Here is a 19828-nt window from a genome sequence, read left to right as displayed (position 1 = left end):
AGTTAGTATGATGATGTACTTTATTTACGTGGATGTATATTCTTTTATGCCTTTTATACGCTGTGGCATGTACAGTGGATGTTTGAGCAATCAGAAATGTAATTTATGGACATTGGACTTTTTAGTATTATTTCATGTGGATGTAGTATTAGATGGAATCATTTTTATTAGTTGATTTAGATGTGATTCAACGTTAAGGGATCCTTAAAGAATGTAATATGTTATGTATGCTTATGTATCCTTTTAGATGAATGTATGTTATTACTTCCGCTACTATGTGTCTGATGTGAATGGTTTATCTTTCATGTTTAAAAAAAAAAAAAATGTTACCAAACTTAGTGAAACTTAGGGTTAATTCTTTGGATCCCTTGGCGGGGCATTACAATCAACGCATCACCTAACCAAAATATATCATCATGTACCCTACTCAATATGATTCGGGTCCATTCATGATTGTCAAATTTCGTATAAAACATATACTTCACTAATTCAACTCCTCCAAGTGCACATACTTAGATTTCAAGGATAAATCATTGTTACACATATCACCTAAATCTCTATGAATCTCATCATCACCAATGCTCTCAATCTTATAGTGTATATAACTTTTGATATCTTCTACGTGTAACAAATTTTCCGGAACTTGCGAAAATGCGCCTAACGGATCATCCAATAAAGAAACAAATGGGCGTTTCTTGGATTCGTACCTCAGTCTATCACTTACATCATACAATCTTTGACTAGCCATAGCTTTGTAATCTGTAAATACTGGAGTAAACTGGATTCAATATTCTCTAAAATACCTCAAATTTGCAATTTAGGGCTTTTGCAACTTTCAGCTTCTCAAAAATTTTACTTCGCACTTCAATTCATTGTCAAATTGCTCTTCAATTCACTCAAGACACTTCACATGAACAAATGGTACACTCAATCTTGCTTTCGATCCTTAAATCATTTCAAATCATACTGCGCATTAAATGCGTATCTACCACAAATTCAAAATACTGTCTCTGTTTACCAGTAACCTTGTTTTCACAATTTCTGCTTGTTGCGATCATATCAAGACTTGCGCACTCGATCATAGCTTCCTCTCTGTCTTCTACCTTCTGTTAACTGTGCAACCTCTAACTCGCTCTCTAACATCAGTTTTGACCAACTAATGCTCTGTCTCTGCTAGAACTGCTCAATTCAAGTAGGATGAGCCACAAACAATCAGTGACTTCAATTTTCCATCACATGCATCAAAGTATTGTTCTTTTAATACTGTACGTGAACTCTCTGGGTTACAAGCTTTCACAAATGCTTCCTTGAACTCATCGACATGTTCCTTAATTGCTTCTTTTTGACTGTTATCACTTCCATTCCCATTCCTTCTATTATCTTTGTTGTTGTTCCTTTTGTGATTAGGATTCTTGTTAAGGTTACTTCTGTCCATTCTACAAAATTTTGCTGTGCGTCCAAAGTTATTGCATAACTGACATACAGATGCATTCCTCCTTTAATTGGTTCCATTTTGATTCTTAGATGCTCTGCGATTCCTTGCAATGTGTCTAGGGTTGTTACACTTGTAATATGAAGTGGTTCTTTTCTCTAATAGATGTCTCTCGATTATTGGATTTGTCATGTGATCTTTCACTTTTGTTACCTACAGGGTTAGTATTCCTGGAGATTCTACTATTTGCATTATTACCATCAAATTTAGGTATCTTACATTCTATTGCCTTGTGTCCATAACCATGACAATTATAACAATAAAAATTAGTAATGGGTTTAAAAGACTTACCTGTGCAATCTCTCTTCATATGTCCAACTTCATTACAAATGAAACATCTACCTCTGAATTCATGTGTTACTTCCTTGGGTGGTTCATCTTGCTTAGGTTTATCAACTTGCTCTATTTTCTTAAGTTCATAAGGTTTAATTGTCAAATTAATTAACTCAACTTCCTTTGATACTTCAGTAGATGTGCTTGATTCTACCTAACTTAGATCAGATTCCTTAGAGGATTCAACAACTGGATCTGGTTCTCTCTTGATTTCAACTTTCTTGGCTGATCTCTCTCTAATTAGATATCCAAGTTCCATCTTGTCATAAGAGGGTCTCTGATGAAATATCTGCTGATTTATCTTCTCACTACTGGAATAAAGTTTCTCTATTGTTGTTAGCTTGTGTCAATTCTCCTTTCACAATAATGTTGTATTTCTCTAACTCAGCATGTTCAATCTTGATAGTATCTAATTTAGATGTAACTTGACTTAATTGGGATTTAAGATCTGCATTCTTAGTTTTCAGTCCTGGTTCACTAATGCCACCATTTTTCTTAAGACTTAACTTAAGCTCAACTATTCTCAGTTCATATTTCAAGATCTCATTTTCCTTCTGAAGATCTCCTACTTCATCATTGTCACTAGTCTGCGCAATTGGTTCCTTGCTAGATTTCAACTCATCAATCTCATCTTTTAGTTTGCCAATGTATACTTTTGCATCTTTGTATCTATCTTTCAAGTCTCTTTCTTCTGTAAGGTCAATTTGCTCAAGAGCTTCTTCAATATTCTTCTTCGACTGTTCCATATTCATTGGGATCTTACTTAAGCTATTAAGCCTCTTCAAAGTAAAAGTAACTTTGCTTTGATACCAATTGTTAGAGATAGAGAATACTGAGAAGTGGGGGATGAATCAGTATTCTACAAACTTTTGCTCACAACTATATATTTTTAATTACTTTATAACTCGCATATGAAAGTAAACCAACAATGCTGAATAGTAAATATAACTATGCACATAGATAACTCATAACACCATTATTTGTTAACTAGGGAAACCCTGGCCAAGGGAAAACCCTGGTGGGGATGATACCCACTAGATGATTCACTAAACAATAGGATCCCAGGAGTCTATGAAATACATATAGTGTCTCGAGTCCCTGTTAGGAGACTAGTCCTTGTTAGAAGCCTCAAACCTGTTAGGAGTTGGTAGAACAAATACAGTGTATGCAAGAAGAGCCCATTGCCCTAATATGCAATAATACAATTCAGTTCTTCACAAGATAGGTATACATACAATATTTGCTTTACTGTTGTAACTCGCACTTGCTCTGATCAAACATTAGATCTCGCATCACATAAGACTTGCATAATAGTTCGTATCACAATTACATCATCTTATGACTTCTCACAACCTCACCCTAACTGCGCAATATAAGATCTTTACTTATACCTTGCACATTCACAAAACTCTGCTTAGTCGGCCTTCATGTGTTCACACGCTTGACATGATATAAAATAACTTATGGATTAATATCCACATAGTCGGCTCATCATAACTTAGTAATTATTTTGTAATCAAAATAATTCCTCAAGCCGTACAACTCTGATTGCTGATATGCTCTGTTAAATACCCGCATTGGTATTTTAATCATATCTTGCGCCGTACTGCCTGTATACATCTGCACACTTAACCACATCATCATAACAGTGTCATGAAGCTTTCTTTAACTGCACATAAGCTAACTCTCAACGAGTCGTCCATACCCTTAAGATCTGATCTCTGTATTGCTGCAAACTGTCTAACACTTAGACAATTTTCTATCTCTAAATGCATAAATGAAATACTGAATATGTGTTGCCATAAATCACAACCATCAAGACATCTATCAGACCATATTGCCAACTTGTTCAACCACAGATCTCAGTAAGTACCAGTCAGATGCTACTGTTGCAATATTTTTAGGCATCGTATGGCTGTTCTTAGCTCCTGTCCTGCTAATTTTTGCTAGGGATTTTCTGTATTGCGGCTATTGTATCATTTTAATATTGCTTATTTCCTAGGAAATAATTATTTCACTTACTACACTAATGTTCTGGATGAGATTTGGAGAAACATTTGTTCACTACAACCTCATTCTACCTTCCATACAAGCTGAGTGGTCCAACCTCATGAGAATTCTAGCCTAGAGTAAAATGATTGGATCCATTTGAAATTATAATAGTTATTGTCATAACCATTTGGAGGTTAGAGGGGCACAACAAAAATATGTGGTAAATGCAGAGAGCAACACTTGGTCTTATGGGAGTGAGCATGTGGATCACCGACAAATGGATGGTTGTTGTCATTGCATGATCCAAGTAGAAGATGGGAAGGTACAATATCCAAAGTATATGAGGATTACTATAGGATTCGTGATATTGGCATGGAGAGATATACACATTCAGGTTTGTATAGGATACTTTGGCAGAAGATGCATCATTTAATAGGTATGGGATCTAGGCTCTATGAACAGTTCATTATGATTGAACAGATCAGCTTGAAGATACTTAAGCATCCCGATTTACATTACTTAAGGACAAACAATCTTAGGGAGGGGGATGTAATGGGCACCCTTGGATGTCCCAAAAAACTAAACCAAATTGTTGAAAGGAATTATGTCAAACAGTTTGCATTCAACTTCTTATTTCTCCGCTTAATGTTTTAAACCCCTTATAACTCCGGAAATCAAACGTTTATTGTTTATTGTGTTTCGTGCATGGAATTGGTATCATACAACATAAACAAGAAAGAAACTACAAGGATATGCAAAGTGGAAATGAACTACTGCTAATAAAATGTTATTTTCAGAATTCATAAAACCAAATACATGGCAGATTTATCAACTCACTAATTACTTCAGCAGTATTGACATAATACTCCAGCCCATGCTTACGAACTTGCTGCTACAATACTTTGTCCTTCAATCAGTCCACTACCTTCATAATACCATTCCCTCCAAGCGGCATAAGCGTCGGACAAGTAGTGAAGAAGATATGAGCAAAATACCAAATCTGCCTGTAGTCGGAAATGCAACTAAACTGCCTGATAATGAAGCCAATAACAAAGAATTCGAAAGGCCAAACCCCAAGGGAATGACGTCTAGAATGTTACAAGAGAGGATAGACGTCCTCAAATGCCAAGAACGGAGCTGCAACTCACACACCAATTTCTTCTCATATTCAACCTGCCTAATGAAGCCACAAATGCTTCCTTTTATTCTATTTCCAAGGGTCCGCTCAACTCATATGGGCAATGTGGGATAAAAGATGTGTAATATATAAAACATATATTAAAATACCCCTTATGTCTCCCTTGGGTACACATCACCATAAAATAAATATTAAAGTAACACTTTAATATTTTACAATTAAATTAGACGTTACTTTAATAAAACTTCAGGCATTAAAATGTATTAGCAATCGGACTCAGAATAATGTGAGTGATAGCTCATCGGAAAGCTCTCACCGAGGAGTATCGAATCCAATTACCAAAATTGACCTGCACTGTGTCCTACCGACTTACTAAAAATAGTAAGTATGCCTGAAACTGAGTAAATCAACTTCGTTTTGGCCCAAATTGGAAATGACTAGGCCAAAACACTCCAGGATCCCATTAAACCCTTCGTGAGCCCTCGGGACCATGTAGAACAAGGCTAACGCACACACACTTGGTCAACGGCTAAAATGGGGACATTACAGTCCGCCCCCCTTGAAATTGCTTGTCCTCAAGCAATCTCAGTCTAGCCTGCTGAATAACCTGCTCAATCTCCCATGTAGAATCTTCCTCCGGCAGTTCTTTCCATCTGACCAAATACTCCTTCACTATCCTGTTTCTAAGCTTCTTCTCTCTGGTGTCCAGAATAGCCTCGGGTACTAACACAAGCTTCCCCTCCTCATCTAAAGGGGGTAAATCTGCAGAAGGCACTACACTCTGACCGATGGCTTTCTTAAGCCTAGACACATGAAACACATTGTGCACTCGATTGCCCTCTAGAAGCTCAAGCTCATAGGTGACTTTGCCCACTTTGCGAATCACCCTGTAGGGACCATAAAATCTAGGTTTCAACTTTTCAGCTCCGCTCTTCTTGAGCGATGACTATCTATATGGTTGTAGCCTCAAGTAAACCATATCCCCTACCTCGAAGCTACGCTCTATTCGGTGCTGATCAGCATACAATTTCTGTTGATTTTGGGCCTGTTGTATATTCTCTTTGAGCACTTTCAGGATGTCCTGACTATCCTGCAATAAGTTTTTGGCTTTAGGCACTCTACTGTCCCCCAAAACTAAATCCATGAAGCTAGGTGCTTCATAACCATAGAGTGCCATAAAAGGAGTCATCTTGATGGACATATGATAAGTGGTGTTATAACAATACTCTCCCATATGCAACCATCTGATCCAAGCCTTTTGTTGTGTAGTTACATAGTTCCTCAAATATCCTTCCGCCCATTTATTCACAATCTCTGTTTGCCCATCTGTTTGTGGATGATAACTAGTGCTAGGTGTAAGATCTGTACCACACAACCTAAACAACTCTTGCCAAAAAACACTCATAAACTTACTATCCCGGTCGCTAACAATGAATCTGGGCAGCCCATGTAACCTGAATATCTCTCTAAAGAAAAGATCTGCCACCTGTGCTGCTATGTAAGTGGACGGAATAGCAAAGAAGTGAGCAAACTTCGTCAAGCGGTCCACCACCACATAGATGCAATCCCTTCCCTGTACTCGTGGTAAACCAGTGATGAAGTCCATCGAAATACTTTCCCATTTCCTATCAGGAATGGGCAAGGGCTGTAATAAACCTGCAGGAAATGTGTGCTCTCCCTTATTTTGTTGACAAACCACACACTCCCTGACATACCTCTGAACATCATCCTTGAGCCCTTTCCATGAAAACCGCTCTCGGATCTGCCTGTAGGTCTTGAAGACCCCCGGATGTCCAGCTGTGGGTGCATCATGAAATGCCTTCAGTATTGCCTCTCTCAAATGTGATGATGGAATCAAATAAACCCTGTCCTGAACTCTGATCAATCCATCTATCACCTCATAGCGATCATCCTGTATGGTACCTGAAATCAATCCAGAAGCCCAAGCATCTCCGACATACTCTGCTATAATCCGATCTCTCCAATCTCCTGAAATCTCTGCCAAAGCACATAAGTGAGGTCTTTGAGATAAGGCATCAGCCACCACATTTTTCTTACCTTTGACAAACTCTATGTCAAAGTCATAAGCTTGCAATTTAGTCACCCATTTTTGTTGCCGGTCATTAAGATCACGCTGGCTCATGAAGTATTTAATACTGTTGTGATCAGTCTTGATCACAAAACGTCCACCTACCAAATATGATCGAAATTTGGCCAATGCATGCATTATGGCCAACATCTCTCGGTCATAGATAGAATAACTTTTCTCAACTCCTCGGAGCTTCCTACTCTCGAATGCAATGGGATGCTTCTCCTGCATCAATACTGCTCCAATCCCATTACCTGATGCATCACAATGAAGCTCAAAAGGCTTCGTGAAATCCGGTAGAGCTAGAACTGGACATGAAGACATTACCTGCTTGAAATGCTCAAAACACCTCTGTGCTGCCCCTGTTCACACGAAGGCTCCTTTCCTGGTAAGATCTGTCAAGGGTGTAGCAATCTGTGAGAATCCCTTAACAAACCTCCTATAAAAACCACATAAACCAAAGAATCCCTTAAGCTGTGTAAGGTTTGTGGGAGTAGGCCACTCTACAATAGCTCTAATCTTTTCGGGATCAACCCGAACGCCATCTGCACTAATGATATGCCCAAGGTAAAGGAGCTCAGTCATGCCAAACTCACATTTAGATTCCTTGGCATACAATGACTCTCTCTCCAGAATAGATAACACCTCCTCTAGATGATGTAAGTGCTCCTCCCAGGTCTTATTGAAGACCAAGATGTCATCAAAGAAGATCAAGACAAATCTCCTCAGCTGCTTCCTGAATACCTGGTTCATACAACTTTGAAATGTAGCAGGTGCATTGGTTAGACCAAATGGCATAACCATGAACTTAAAGTGGCCATAGTGACATCGGAAGGCTGTTTTCTCAATGTCCTTTGCTCTCATCCTGATCTGATGGTATCCGGATCGCAAATCAATTTTGGTGAAGAAGCAATGCCCCATGCAACTCATCAATCAGCTCATCAATCTTAGGAATGAGATACCTGTTTTTAATTGTTTTCTTATTCAGTGCCCTGTAATCGATGCACATGCGCATCGTCCCATCCTTCTTCTTTACCAATACTACTGCTGAAGCAAAGGGGTTCTTACTGGGCCTGATATGCCCCATCTCCAACAAATCCTTAATCGCCTTCTCTATCTCATCCTTGTGTTTCTTAGGATGACAATAGGGAGTAATCATAACTGGTTTGGCTCCCTCCTCGAGCTCAATAACATGTTCCGTCCCTCTGTCAGGAGGAACCCCATGAGGAATATCGCTAAATACTTTAGTGTGTCTATCAAGTATCTTCTGGATATCTGGTGGATGACTGTTTTCTTGTGGCTCTGGTAAAGTTGGCATAATGTAGCATTCTACCGCCCACTCTATGTCATCATGACGAAAAAGTCTCTGCATTCTCCTCAAGGACACTACTCTGCAACCTCCATCTGAAAGTCCTCTAAGTACCACAGTTCTGCCCTCATGTTGGAATCGCATCTCCAATTTCGCTAGATTGAGTGTGAACTCAACTAGTGAAGCCATCCATGTCATGCCGAGGATGACATCATAATCTCCCATGTCCACAACATAGAACTCATCCTCCAACTCGTAGCCATCTCCAAACCTGATGCGAAGATTAGATATCTTCCGAGTGCATAATAAATTATCACCGTTAGCCACCATGACTCTAAACTCATCATGCTTCTCTGTCTGTAACCCTCTCCTGGCTACCAACTATGCATCTATGAAGTTATGTGTAGCCCCAGCGTTAATAAGAGATATCACTTTCTGCCCCTGGATAGTACCCCTGACCTTAAATGTGATTGCCTTTTGGGCCCCTGTCAAGCATGCCAACGATCTATCATCCTTAGGAATGTTGCTCTCCTCTATAGTGTTACCCTCATCTGAATCGGAGTGCTGATCCTCCCCTTCTGACTCTGACTCTTCTGCTGAAAAATACTCCATTTGATTTGCCTTAGCCTTGAGAGAACATTTATGAGATAAGTCCCAAGGCTCTCTACAATGGAAGCACAGCTTCTTTCGAAGTTCATTCAAGGTTTCATTGTCTAGTCCTTTTGATCCTTCTTTGGGTTTGCTATACTCTTTCTGAAACGGTTTTTTGTCTTTGTCCTTGCGGTAGGAAGAATCTGTTGAATGGTTTTTTCCTTTGTATACCGAAGGGGCTAAATCTCGTGCCTTTTTAGTTGCTTCAGCTAAGGGGAGTGGATCATGTCCCTTCACCCAACCTCGTAATGGATCAGCAAGACCATCACAAAATAACACCACCAATCTCCTAGGAGAGATATCAGTAACAAGTACAGACAAGCGTTGAAACTCGGCAATGTAAGCATCCACAGAATCTGACTGTTTTAACTGTGCTAGCTCCTTGAAATGTAACTCGGGATCCTTAGTGTCAAATCTCTCAATTAATGTTTCGGTGAATTCCTCATAGGATGTAATCTGATTATGCCCCAAAGTCACCATGCCATGATGCCACCATTCATGTGCAACGCCATCCAAGTGCATAGCCGCATACTTGATAGCCTTCTCCTCAGGCATAGGATTTAGCTGCAAGTATGTATCTACCTTCTGCACCCAAGCTCGTGCAGTCATCTTCCCTGAAGCATCATAATAAGGTAAAGAAAGTTTTCCAACTTTCTTCCTCAGCTCAAAGTTTTGATTCCTCCCTCCTGCTTTAGGTACGTGTCTCATCCTCAAGTCCATATAATCTCTAAGAGAAATATCCGCCTGAAACTCCGGTCCACTAGCCTCCCAGTCCCTCCTGAACTGATCCTGTAACTCGATAATCTGCGGTTCGTTTACTGGTTGAACCGGATCTCTGGGTGGGAAAGTGGGTAGAAGAGGTCTCGAGCTCGCAGCCCGCGCTGGGCGTGCAACGTGTCTAAAGTTATCAGCCTCATTCCCATTGTTGCCGTGTCCATTATTACCATTAATGTTATTCTCAGGACCATTGTTGTTGCCTTGGCCTCCATGGTTATTGTTTCCCTCGTTGTTATTGTTTCCCTCGTTATTGTTTCTGTTGTTAGCATCACCTGGATTAATATTGACACCCATCTGTCTAGCCATGAGCTGCAACATCATGTCCATTCGCCTATTCTGCTCCTGCTGCATACGCTACCCCTGCTCTAATGTATCCAGTAACTGTCTGAACAGTACCTCCCCCTGATCTGGACCAGCATTTCTGCCTCCGCCTAATCCTGTATTCCTGTCATCTCGATCACCCATATTATTGTCCTGATCAAAGAATATCTCCTCTGTGTCTATATGGTTGGATTCAATGTCCACCTGTACGGATGTACTAGACTGTTTGCTTTGCAAGTCTGAAATCCTATTTTGTCTTGCTCTGGTATCGCGGAAATTATAAGACCCCTGTCCTATGCTCAAACATAAATGCTTAGCCTGTGTTTTTTTACTTACTTTTTCCCTCTATCCGGCTGTTCCAAATTCCCTATAAGAACTCCACAGGATGGCAGGACTTATAGCTCTGATACCACTGTAATGGGCACCCCTGGATGTCCCAAAAAACTAAACCAAATTGCTGAAAGGAATTATGTCAAACAGTTTGCATTCAACTTCTTATTTCTCCGTTTAATGTTTTAAACCCCTTATAACTCCGGAAATCAAACGTTTATTGTTTGTTGTGTTTCGTGCATGGAATTGGTATCATATAACATAAACAAGAAAGAAACTACAATGATATGCAAAGTGGAAATGAACTGCTGCTAATAAAATGTTATTTTCAGAATTCATAAAACCAAATACATGGCAGATTTATCAACTCACTAATTACTTCAGCAGTATTGACATAATACTCCAGCCCATGCTTACGAACTTGCTGCTACAATACTTTGTCTTTCAATCAGTCCACTACCTTCATAATACCATTCCCTCCAAGCGGCATAAGCGTCGGACAAGTAGTGAAGAAGATATGAGCAAAATACCAAATCTGCCTGTAGTCAGAAATGCAACTAAACTGCCTGATAATGAAGCCAATAACAAAGAATTCCAAAGGCCAAACCCCAAGGGAATGACGTCTAGAATGTTACAAGAGAGGATAGACATCCTCAAATGCCAAGAACGGAGCTGCAACTCACACACCAATTTCTTCTCATATTCAACCTGCCTAATGAAGCCACAAATGCTTCTTTTTATTCTATTTCCAAGGGTCCGCTCAACTCATTTGGGCAATGTGGGATAAAAGATGTGTAATATATAAAACATATATTAAAATACCCCTCATGTCTCCCTTGGGTACACATCACCATAAAATAAATATTAAAGTAACACTTTAATATTTTACAATTAAATTAGACGTTACTTTAATAAAACTCCAGGCATTAAAATGTATTAGCAATCGGACTCCGAATAATGCTAGTGATAGCTCATCGGAAAGCTCTCATCGAGGAGTATCGAATCCAATCACCAAAATTGACTTGCACTGTGTCCTGCCGACTTACTAAAAATAGTAAGTATGCCTGAAACTGAGTAAATCAACTTCGTTTTGGCCCAAACTGGAAATGACTAGGCCAAAACACTCCAGGATCCCATTAAACCCTTCATTAGCCCTTGGGACCATGTAGAACAAGGCTAACGCACACACACTTGGTCAACTGCTAAAATGGGGACATTACAGGGGATTTGTCATGTCCCCTTTTGTAAAAATTAAAGAAAATACTTCTTTCTTAGGGAGGCATTTGATTGAGCATCTGTGCGCACCACACACCAAGATCCAAACCCAAACGGATCTGATTCTGAAGGAAGGGATAGGGTGCACAACTCGGTAACTAAGGTAATAAGTTATAGCTAATATTTGCAATCTGGCAAGGTTTAATTTAAGACAAGTTTTCACTCATCTTTCGTGTAAAACTATCAAGGCCATCCTATAATAGTGGTAGTTGTATTTGGAAAAACTAATTAGGTTGGCCATATGTTTGCACATTGGATATCTTTGTGAGTTGAAGCGAGGGTGAGTCTTTTCACATATGATGAGGTTTAGCAATATGACATAGATCTATGTGATGTTCTATGAAGGTTTCCATTTGCTTGACGAGGAAATCTTAGGGGTCTAATGAAGAGATAAGTTGACATATGATAATTTTTAATTGTGGAGATTGATTGTATAATCTCATTCTAGGTCTTGAGGATGTAAGGGTGTCATAATTACTACATTTTCTCCTCCACAAAGCTCTATTGCTTTATTGTCCTTCATTCTTTTTGATTGGATACTTTTAAGATCTTCCTTATCATACCTTGTTTTCTTGCTTCAATATTCTTTTTCTTCTTCTACTTCTTATCCTGCTTCCTTGTAAGGTAATGCCTCTATAATGTGTACTTGGCTTCTTTTTCCACATGCATGTTTTGGCCTCCATTTCTCTTTGCAGTTTAAACAGATCTTTCTTTTGAGGTTCTTCTTGCTTACAAACATATCCATGCACCCAATTTTCCTTGCACCTCTAACATAAATTTTCTCTTCAAAGTTTTTCACCATCATCTCTGGGAGGAAATGTTCTTTTTTTCCTGTCTTCCATATAGAAGGATTTATCTCTTGATGATTTATTTTTAAAGTTACCTTTATCCCTTGTATTAGTGGTATCAAATCGTTAGGCTTTTAGGATTGCATCTTGGAGAGTGGTAGGACTAAAGGCACTTACTAAGCCCCGGATAGTTCAACAGTCCCTCCGTAAACAGGTATTTGAATCTCTTTTCGGTTATACCGGGGACCATGGCATAGAGCTTTTGGACTTCTGTCACATAGTCCTCCATGGTCTCTTGTTGCCTTGATCGGGTTGATTCTTTGAAATGCGGGTCCAAGAATTTTTTATTAAATCTCTCAATGAGTTTGTTGGTGAAGTCATTATAGGATGTTATGTTTTGATGGCCTTGTGAAATCAGACCATGGTGCCACCAATTGTGAGAAACAACTAAGTGTAGGATGATGAATTTGATGACGTTTTCTTTCATTATGAGGTTTAAAAGATAGGTAGGTATCAAAGTTTTGGACCCTTGAATGAGAAATGATCTTCCTAGATCCATCAAAATTAAGAAGAATTATTTTGCCTTCTTTATTATGTTATTGGGCTGACCCCTTTCCCATTTATGGTTAATTCTTGATCTGGACTCCCAAAGTTCCCAGTTATGCTTATATGGTGACAATTTTTGCCTTTTTTTTTTGGCTGTTGAGATTAATACAGGGGTCTACGTTTGTCAGGGTTTTCCCCTACACTTTTTATCATTTTGTTTGGATTTTCACAAAAATAAACCGACAAGAATATTCTAATAGATGATTTTAATGGTACAACATAGATGTTTTCTTTTAGCTTTTAATGAAGCTATCATAGAACAGAGAAATGCAAGTCTATGGTTGACACGTTAGCAATCCTTTGTTTATTATGTTTATTCATAGTTCTAACAGAAAGCCCTGAAGAGAATTGACACTTCAATTCTCTTCAAGCCATGGGGGAAAATCTATGATTCATTAGCATGTGCGAAATCTATCTTACTTGGTATTTAATAAATAAATAGGGTCTTTTTAAGACTTGTCCCACCCTGATGCAAGTAAATGCTTGTTTGTCCTCATTGGATCTGTAGACCATGAACTCAGGAAAACATTTTGGTGGCCTTATTTATTTCTTTTTCTTCTGTTTCATGGAATGTTTCAATATTTTCTTTTTTTCTCCTAGTTAAGTGCTGAAGTTGCTCTATTGGTTTCTGATTTTCCCTTATTGAATGGCTTTTAATGTATAATTATTTTTATTGGTTTCAGGACAGCACTTCCTCTTCCTGACACAGGACAGTGGCTATTTTTAGCTTTGAATGAAAAGCTTCCAACAGTAGTGGTGCAAGTGTTGAGGGCTCCCCTTATTGGTTTACATCATTACTTGATGTTGTTCCTGATGCTTGCATTTTCAGTTTTGTTTGACTGTGTTAAAGCTCCTGGTTTAGGGCTTGGAGCCAGGTATATGATCACTATGGCTGTTGGCCGACTACTAAGGGTTATAACGTTTCTCTCAACAATCCTGCCTTCTGCAAGACCGTGGTGTGCTTCTGCTCGATTTGAAATTCCTAACCATCCTCATCCTTGGTTACAGAAATATTATGTGCCTTATGCATCTGATCCTAATATGATTCGTCAGCTGCTTCAAGAAGATATGAGTAATGGTGAGCAAATCCATGAAAATCATGTCCAATTTTTTTAGCCTTTTGAAATACCATTTTAAATTTGTTTCAGTATAACATTTTGTTAATGTTTCCATGAATTTTGGGATAGGGTACAGGGGAATTGATTTCCAAAATGGATTATTATTATGTGGATTTTGCAAATGGTGGAGGGAGGCTAGTAAAATTAAACCTCAACTCTCTACTTCTCTCTCATATATATACTGTATACATACATATACATCTGTAAAACTATTTAAATTTGGAACAAATATATAATTTTTTAAAATGGATGTCTTTAAAAAATATATATATATATATATATATCCAAGTTGAAAATTCTTAAGTTTACTTATTAACTAACAAATTAACTAATATATTAGTTAATTTGTTAGTTAATAAGTAGACTTAAGAATTTTCAACTTGGATCTGAGCAAGAGAGGTCACAGAAAGAGGCTCCCTTCCCAAGCTCTTAATGCTTTTTGTATTTCTGCAAGCATAAACTGAAGAGAAGCATATGAGCAATACAACTTTAACCCTTTTTATTATGTGACTGTAGGATCATCCTACTGTCCTCATTGTTACCTAGAGAACTTTCCTCCTTTGTCTAACCACAGAGATCCATTCTTCAAAATCCTTAGGACCCTAAGAAGGTAATGAATGAACCTCAGCAGGGAGAACTAGTAGACTTGTTGGGCTACCGGTTAGGAGAGGAATGTTGCACTTTGATACCCACCATTGTAGAAGGAGGTGCCTCACTATTTACATTGGCCTGCACAGAAGGAGACTTGGGAGGAATCTCTAGAGCAATTGAAGAATCATCATTAGAGGAATTAGAATAGGAAAAATCCTCAATAGCCACACCATGCAAAACCACAACAGCCTCAACCAATTGATGTCTATACTCATACCAAACCACAGAATGACCCCTAGCAAACAAGATTTAAACTTGAAGGGTAAACCTTCATAATCAATGTGTTGTATCCAAATCATTTCCCCCTCTCTTAGATAAATTTCTTTAGGCGAACTTATTTGTGAAATCTATCCCAACCAAAATTTCGACACATGAAGTGAGTGAACATCTATCTAGTTCTGGGATAGCAATAAGCTTTCCCAGGGAGTCTTCAATAGAATAAAGTCAAGTTTTAGACTAGCTTTATAGGGGAAAACTGGGGAACTTGACCCATGTTGGGCAGTTGGGAAGAGAAGTCGATTGAGGATTGAATTCTAGAAACCAAGTTAATCCTCACTATGCTTTGTCTCAAAATTAGGGACCACTCTTAAGAAGAATATCCCTGTTTGTATAGGAAGTGCACACTAATCAGAACCATCCTTTAGTGCTGATCATTTAATTTCACCAAATTGTGTCAGAAATTGTAAATTTACAAACTAAAGCTCCCTGTTGTGTTAAAATTATAACTTCAATCATCATACAGATATGAGTGTGCAGATCGCACAGACCTTATCTTTCATATAATACCTTATGATGGCTTATAAATACATTGCTCCTTGACTAGGCATGATCGGCGATTTTCTAGATGATTGTGTGTTAAGCATTTATCTTAACTAATTTTAGTTATACTTGTTTGCTAAAACAATATCTCCTTGGGCGCTGATTATGAGAATGCAGTGATTGGGCCGACCTAGATGGGGTTATGTCCCTTCAAGGGACATGCCCTTTGGTTAAGATATTTATACAAGGTGTGGTTGTAGTTAAAGGGCACACAAGAAGAATAAGTCTGCTCCTTTAAGCAATTCTGCCTATACTCGAATACTTGCTGAGACAAATACATTGCACAATAACAATTGATATTGACATCTCTTTTCAAGTCAGATAGAAGGAAGATCAAGAACAGCAAACAATACAGAAGTTACTATCAAAGTCTGATCATATAAATTTGCAGAAACTTTACATGTTGCAGCGAAATTTAAGACTTACCTCATCACCCAAGTCCACCATAAGCACTTGATCTAGTTTGACTTTATTGTTAAACATGGGTTATACTTCACAACGAAATGAAGGTTGAGCCAAGGACCAAGACTTCTCCCTTTTCTGCCAACCAAAACTTTAGAAAGCACAGTGGAATGTGAAAGGGGAGCAATATGCATAATTCATAATTGGACTGAAAAAAAAAAGCATTCCAAGCTTGTTATTGCAGTTTCTGTATTAACAACATCCTTGTCATTTGAAAGCCAGCCATGCCTTGATTGAATTAGTTCAAAGGGCTTATCAGCGTAACGGAGGGACCTTATGATTCCATAGTTATTATTTGATTCCTAAAACTATAAAATTTGATGAATCTTGGGGGGAATTGGTGGCATTTCTGTTTCCAAGCAAAATGCTGTCCTTAAATGATCTTCTTTGGGGCAAAATAGTCCTAGCCTAAACCCAATGTCTTGTGGTTGAATTAATGTGGATGCTTTCGTGTATGGTTGCATCCTTGATTGATGTGTGTTCTTCTTATTGACATCCTTCACGTTTTCCCCTAGTGAGAAGAATAGTCAAGAATTCACCCCGCTTTCTTTAATGGAAGAGTACAAGGAAGTACACTGCAGCAAAGGATGATGATGAGACTATAGAGTTTAATGATGCAGTGAGTGCTAAAGTTCAAGGGGACAAGAATATTATGGTTAAGTAGGAAGAATTTACCGAAGCCCAATCAATATAGGGCATTATGGATCTTACGTTAACACCTTGGATCTTCTACATATTCCCACCTAGCTAGCATCATGTCATCCTTTATAGTTAATTTGATCTTGAAGCTTGCAAATTTGTTTCAAAAATACTAGCACTGGGAGAATTTAGGAGTGACTTCATCTTGCTATAATGTGTATGTGTGTATATATATGTATATGTGTATCTATATACTATGCTTAATTATTGTTTTGTTTTCTATTTACTTCCCTAAATGCAAGTGGAAAAATGGGGACATTGCCACTTGGCTTGAGAAATATGGGGACATCTTGGGTACTTGTTCTGTTTTTATCTAAGTTATTGGTTTCGGTTCAGGTTGAATTTTTTGGATTTGACCTAAAAAGTTGATAAGATACACATGTTCTTACATGACATGAGGTATACATGGGCCAATATGTCCTGATATCCAATATACGGAAAAATCTAGTAAACCCTTGGTAGGGTAATACCAGACAACACTCCTTATGGAAGAAGCTGCTCCATGCTATGTTTCCTAGAGATTGCAAATATAATATCATATATCATACGTATCTCTTACAATGATAATCACCCCTTTATATATACCTCCTACTAATACAATGGAAGGGTAAATCCTAAAGAAGGCCTACTCAACTCTTGATATAATTAATTACACAAATTAATCATATGACCCAATATGGTCAACTTCAGAGATGTGTGCCACATGTTTGAATCTCCATCCACTTAAATACTTTATAATATCATATCCTTAGTTGCATAATATGTCATCCCTCCTTGACGCATTCCACTCCTGAAACATGAGAAGAAGTCAAAGATAATGACTGTTGTAAGTTATTACAAATATGACACCAAGACCAATCATCTAACCATCCATAGTTGATCCATGTGCCTTTTGCTTGATAATGCTCAGATCCCATACTTGATATGATGCACGCTTGGAAGTCACTAAAATTCTCCGACTAAAGCACATGTCAAGATAAGTAAAAGAGAGAAAAACTTACAAATGACAATATTGCACACCATCAACTTGCACAGAGTGAAACATGGGTTATACTTCATCAAACTTTTGATATCACCATATATTTGTATTACTCTTGAATAGCTGTGTATTTTGTTTAAAGAGCTCCCTATCTATAGCCTCTAAGCAAAAGTTATGATCTCAACAAGTTATAAGTCTCTATGAATTATGGAGGCGCAGTTTTGTAATTGTCAATGGCAGTTTGAAAACTGTTGATTTGCACAGTTTGGTGGACGTGTAACAGTGGTAGTTTTATTTCTGTCAAGCTGCTGTTGTATTTTTAATTCTTGTTAATAGTGACGGTTTCACTCTGGTGTATGCTTTATGAGATAGTTTAGGCATGAGATGACATTTATGCAGAGAACAGTAGAATAATGTCTGGGATGTTACCAGACTCCAGGAAAACACGTTGAAATAGCAATACTTGCCGTTTTGTACTCTCTGACTTCATTTAATTATAAATCTTTCAATTTTAATAGAAGTAATGACTCTTTTAGTTGCAAACCTCCATTTGAATTGGAATTGGAGAACTTCTTTTGGGGAAAAGATTGAATCAGATGAGCATGCATCTATTGTTCAATGTTAATCATATATATATCATGATGTCTTATTGTTAATTGTCTTACCAGAAACACTTCCAAAACTGATTCCTTATTTACATCATAGGATGAGAAACTTTCACTTGAGTTTCTATCAATTTTTTTCATGCTTCAAGTGACTGAATTATTTAATTGTGAAACATTGCAGCACCCATTGGTGATTATCCAGCTGAAATCATACCAGAATGGGGGCGGATGAAATTCTTAGTCAACATTTTGAGGCCATCAAGTGCAGTGCTGTCAGGTGATGGTACATCATGGTTCAGCACTCTTAAGAGAACTGGTGGTGGCTGCAATGATCTTATTTATAGTGGTCACATGCTTGTTGCCGTACTTACAGCAATGGCCTGGACAGTATGTCTTTTTCTTGAGCATCCTTCCATTACCCAGTTCGAACTTTTTTGTGTTGTTGCTTAATAAGATCATGCTCTAACTGTTGCTTGCAGGAAGCATACCCAGGCTGGACGTCGGCAGGAATATGGTTTCTAGTACTGCATAGCACGCAAAGGGAAATACGTGAGAGACATCACTATAGTGTTGATTGTATTGTGGCTATATATGTGGGGATTTTGTTATGGAGGACTATCAATCTCTTTTGGTCTGCAAAGGATCAATCTAAAACATTGAGATTAGAGCAACTTGCTCAAATAGAAGGAAGGTTGGTTCAGGCAGCTAAAGATGCTGATCTAGACAAGGTACGGGAGATGTTATATGAATTGAATAATCCTGTTCAAGATCAAAATCCGACAAAACAAGCCCTTTTGGGGTTTGCCGCCATTGTCATAATTTTCTCACTTGGCATTGGACTTTTAGCCTTTACTTTAACTGCAGATGGATGACTGTTTCATTTAGATTTTGTTTTTGAGTTGTTTTGCGGTTTGCCATGTTAACTGTACCCTTTCAACATGGAATCAGCCTAAGATTTTTTAATTGACTAATTAATTTTTTAAATCTCTATGCTCGATATTCCAGGCCTTCTTTGACAGAAAAGCTTACAGTGGTGGGAATTTGTAAAGACCCCCGCTGGTTCAATCTTATCCCAAATTGAAATGATGTAATTCTTTTTTTGCTTTTTAATGTTTTGTATTTTTTTTGGTTTTGGAGGGTTTGATGATAATCGACAATAAACAAACTATGCTTTGCATAAAGGAAAAATCTGAAACTAAATTGCAAATGTTAAGAGCTGGAAATGTTTCTTATTGAAAGAGAGATATATACAATGCAGAGGAAGATTGACTTATAAATTTTTAGAAAGAGTATGCAAATATGCAGAAAATTTGGAACTAGTCGCACAGCTTGCGAATTAAGAGCTGGAAATGTTTCTTATTAAAAGAGAGATAAATACAATGCAGAGAATATTG

The 19828-nt window shown here is 38.1% G+C and overlaps 1 protein-coding gene across 1 annotated transcript in view; it reads left to right on the top strand.

The window, feature by feature from the left end:
- The window catches only part of LOC149576340 (Sphingomyelin synthetase family protein), a 34592-nt gene extending 15174 nt beyond the window's left edge, over positions 1 to 19418 (top strand). The window contains exons 2-4 of the mRNA XM_089816907.1: positions 13785 to 14179; positions 18616 to 18821; positions 18914 to 19418. Coding sequence (XP_089673033.1) covers positions 13785 to 14179; positions 18616 to 18821; positions 18914 to 19306 — 994 coding nt within the window. The 3' untranslated portion in view covers positions 19307 to 19418. The remainder of the gene's footprint in view (positions 1 to 13784; positions 14180 to 18615; positions 18822 to 18913) is intronic.
- Positions 19419 to 19828: the final 410 nt, after the last annotated feature.

Source organism: Cupressus sempervirens, chromosome 1 (genome assembly GCF_028749045.1).
Source record: "Cupressus sempervirens isolate cs-2001-9-10 chromosome 1, ASM2874904v1, whole genome shotgun sequence".
NCBI lineage: Eukaryota > Viridiplantae > Streptophyta > Pinopsida > Cupressales > Cupressaceae > Cupressus > Cupressus sempervirens.
The sequence above is the reverse complement of the archived record's forward strand: the minus strand, read 5'-3'. Positions and strand labels throughout refer to the sequence as shown.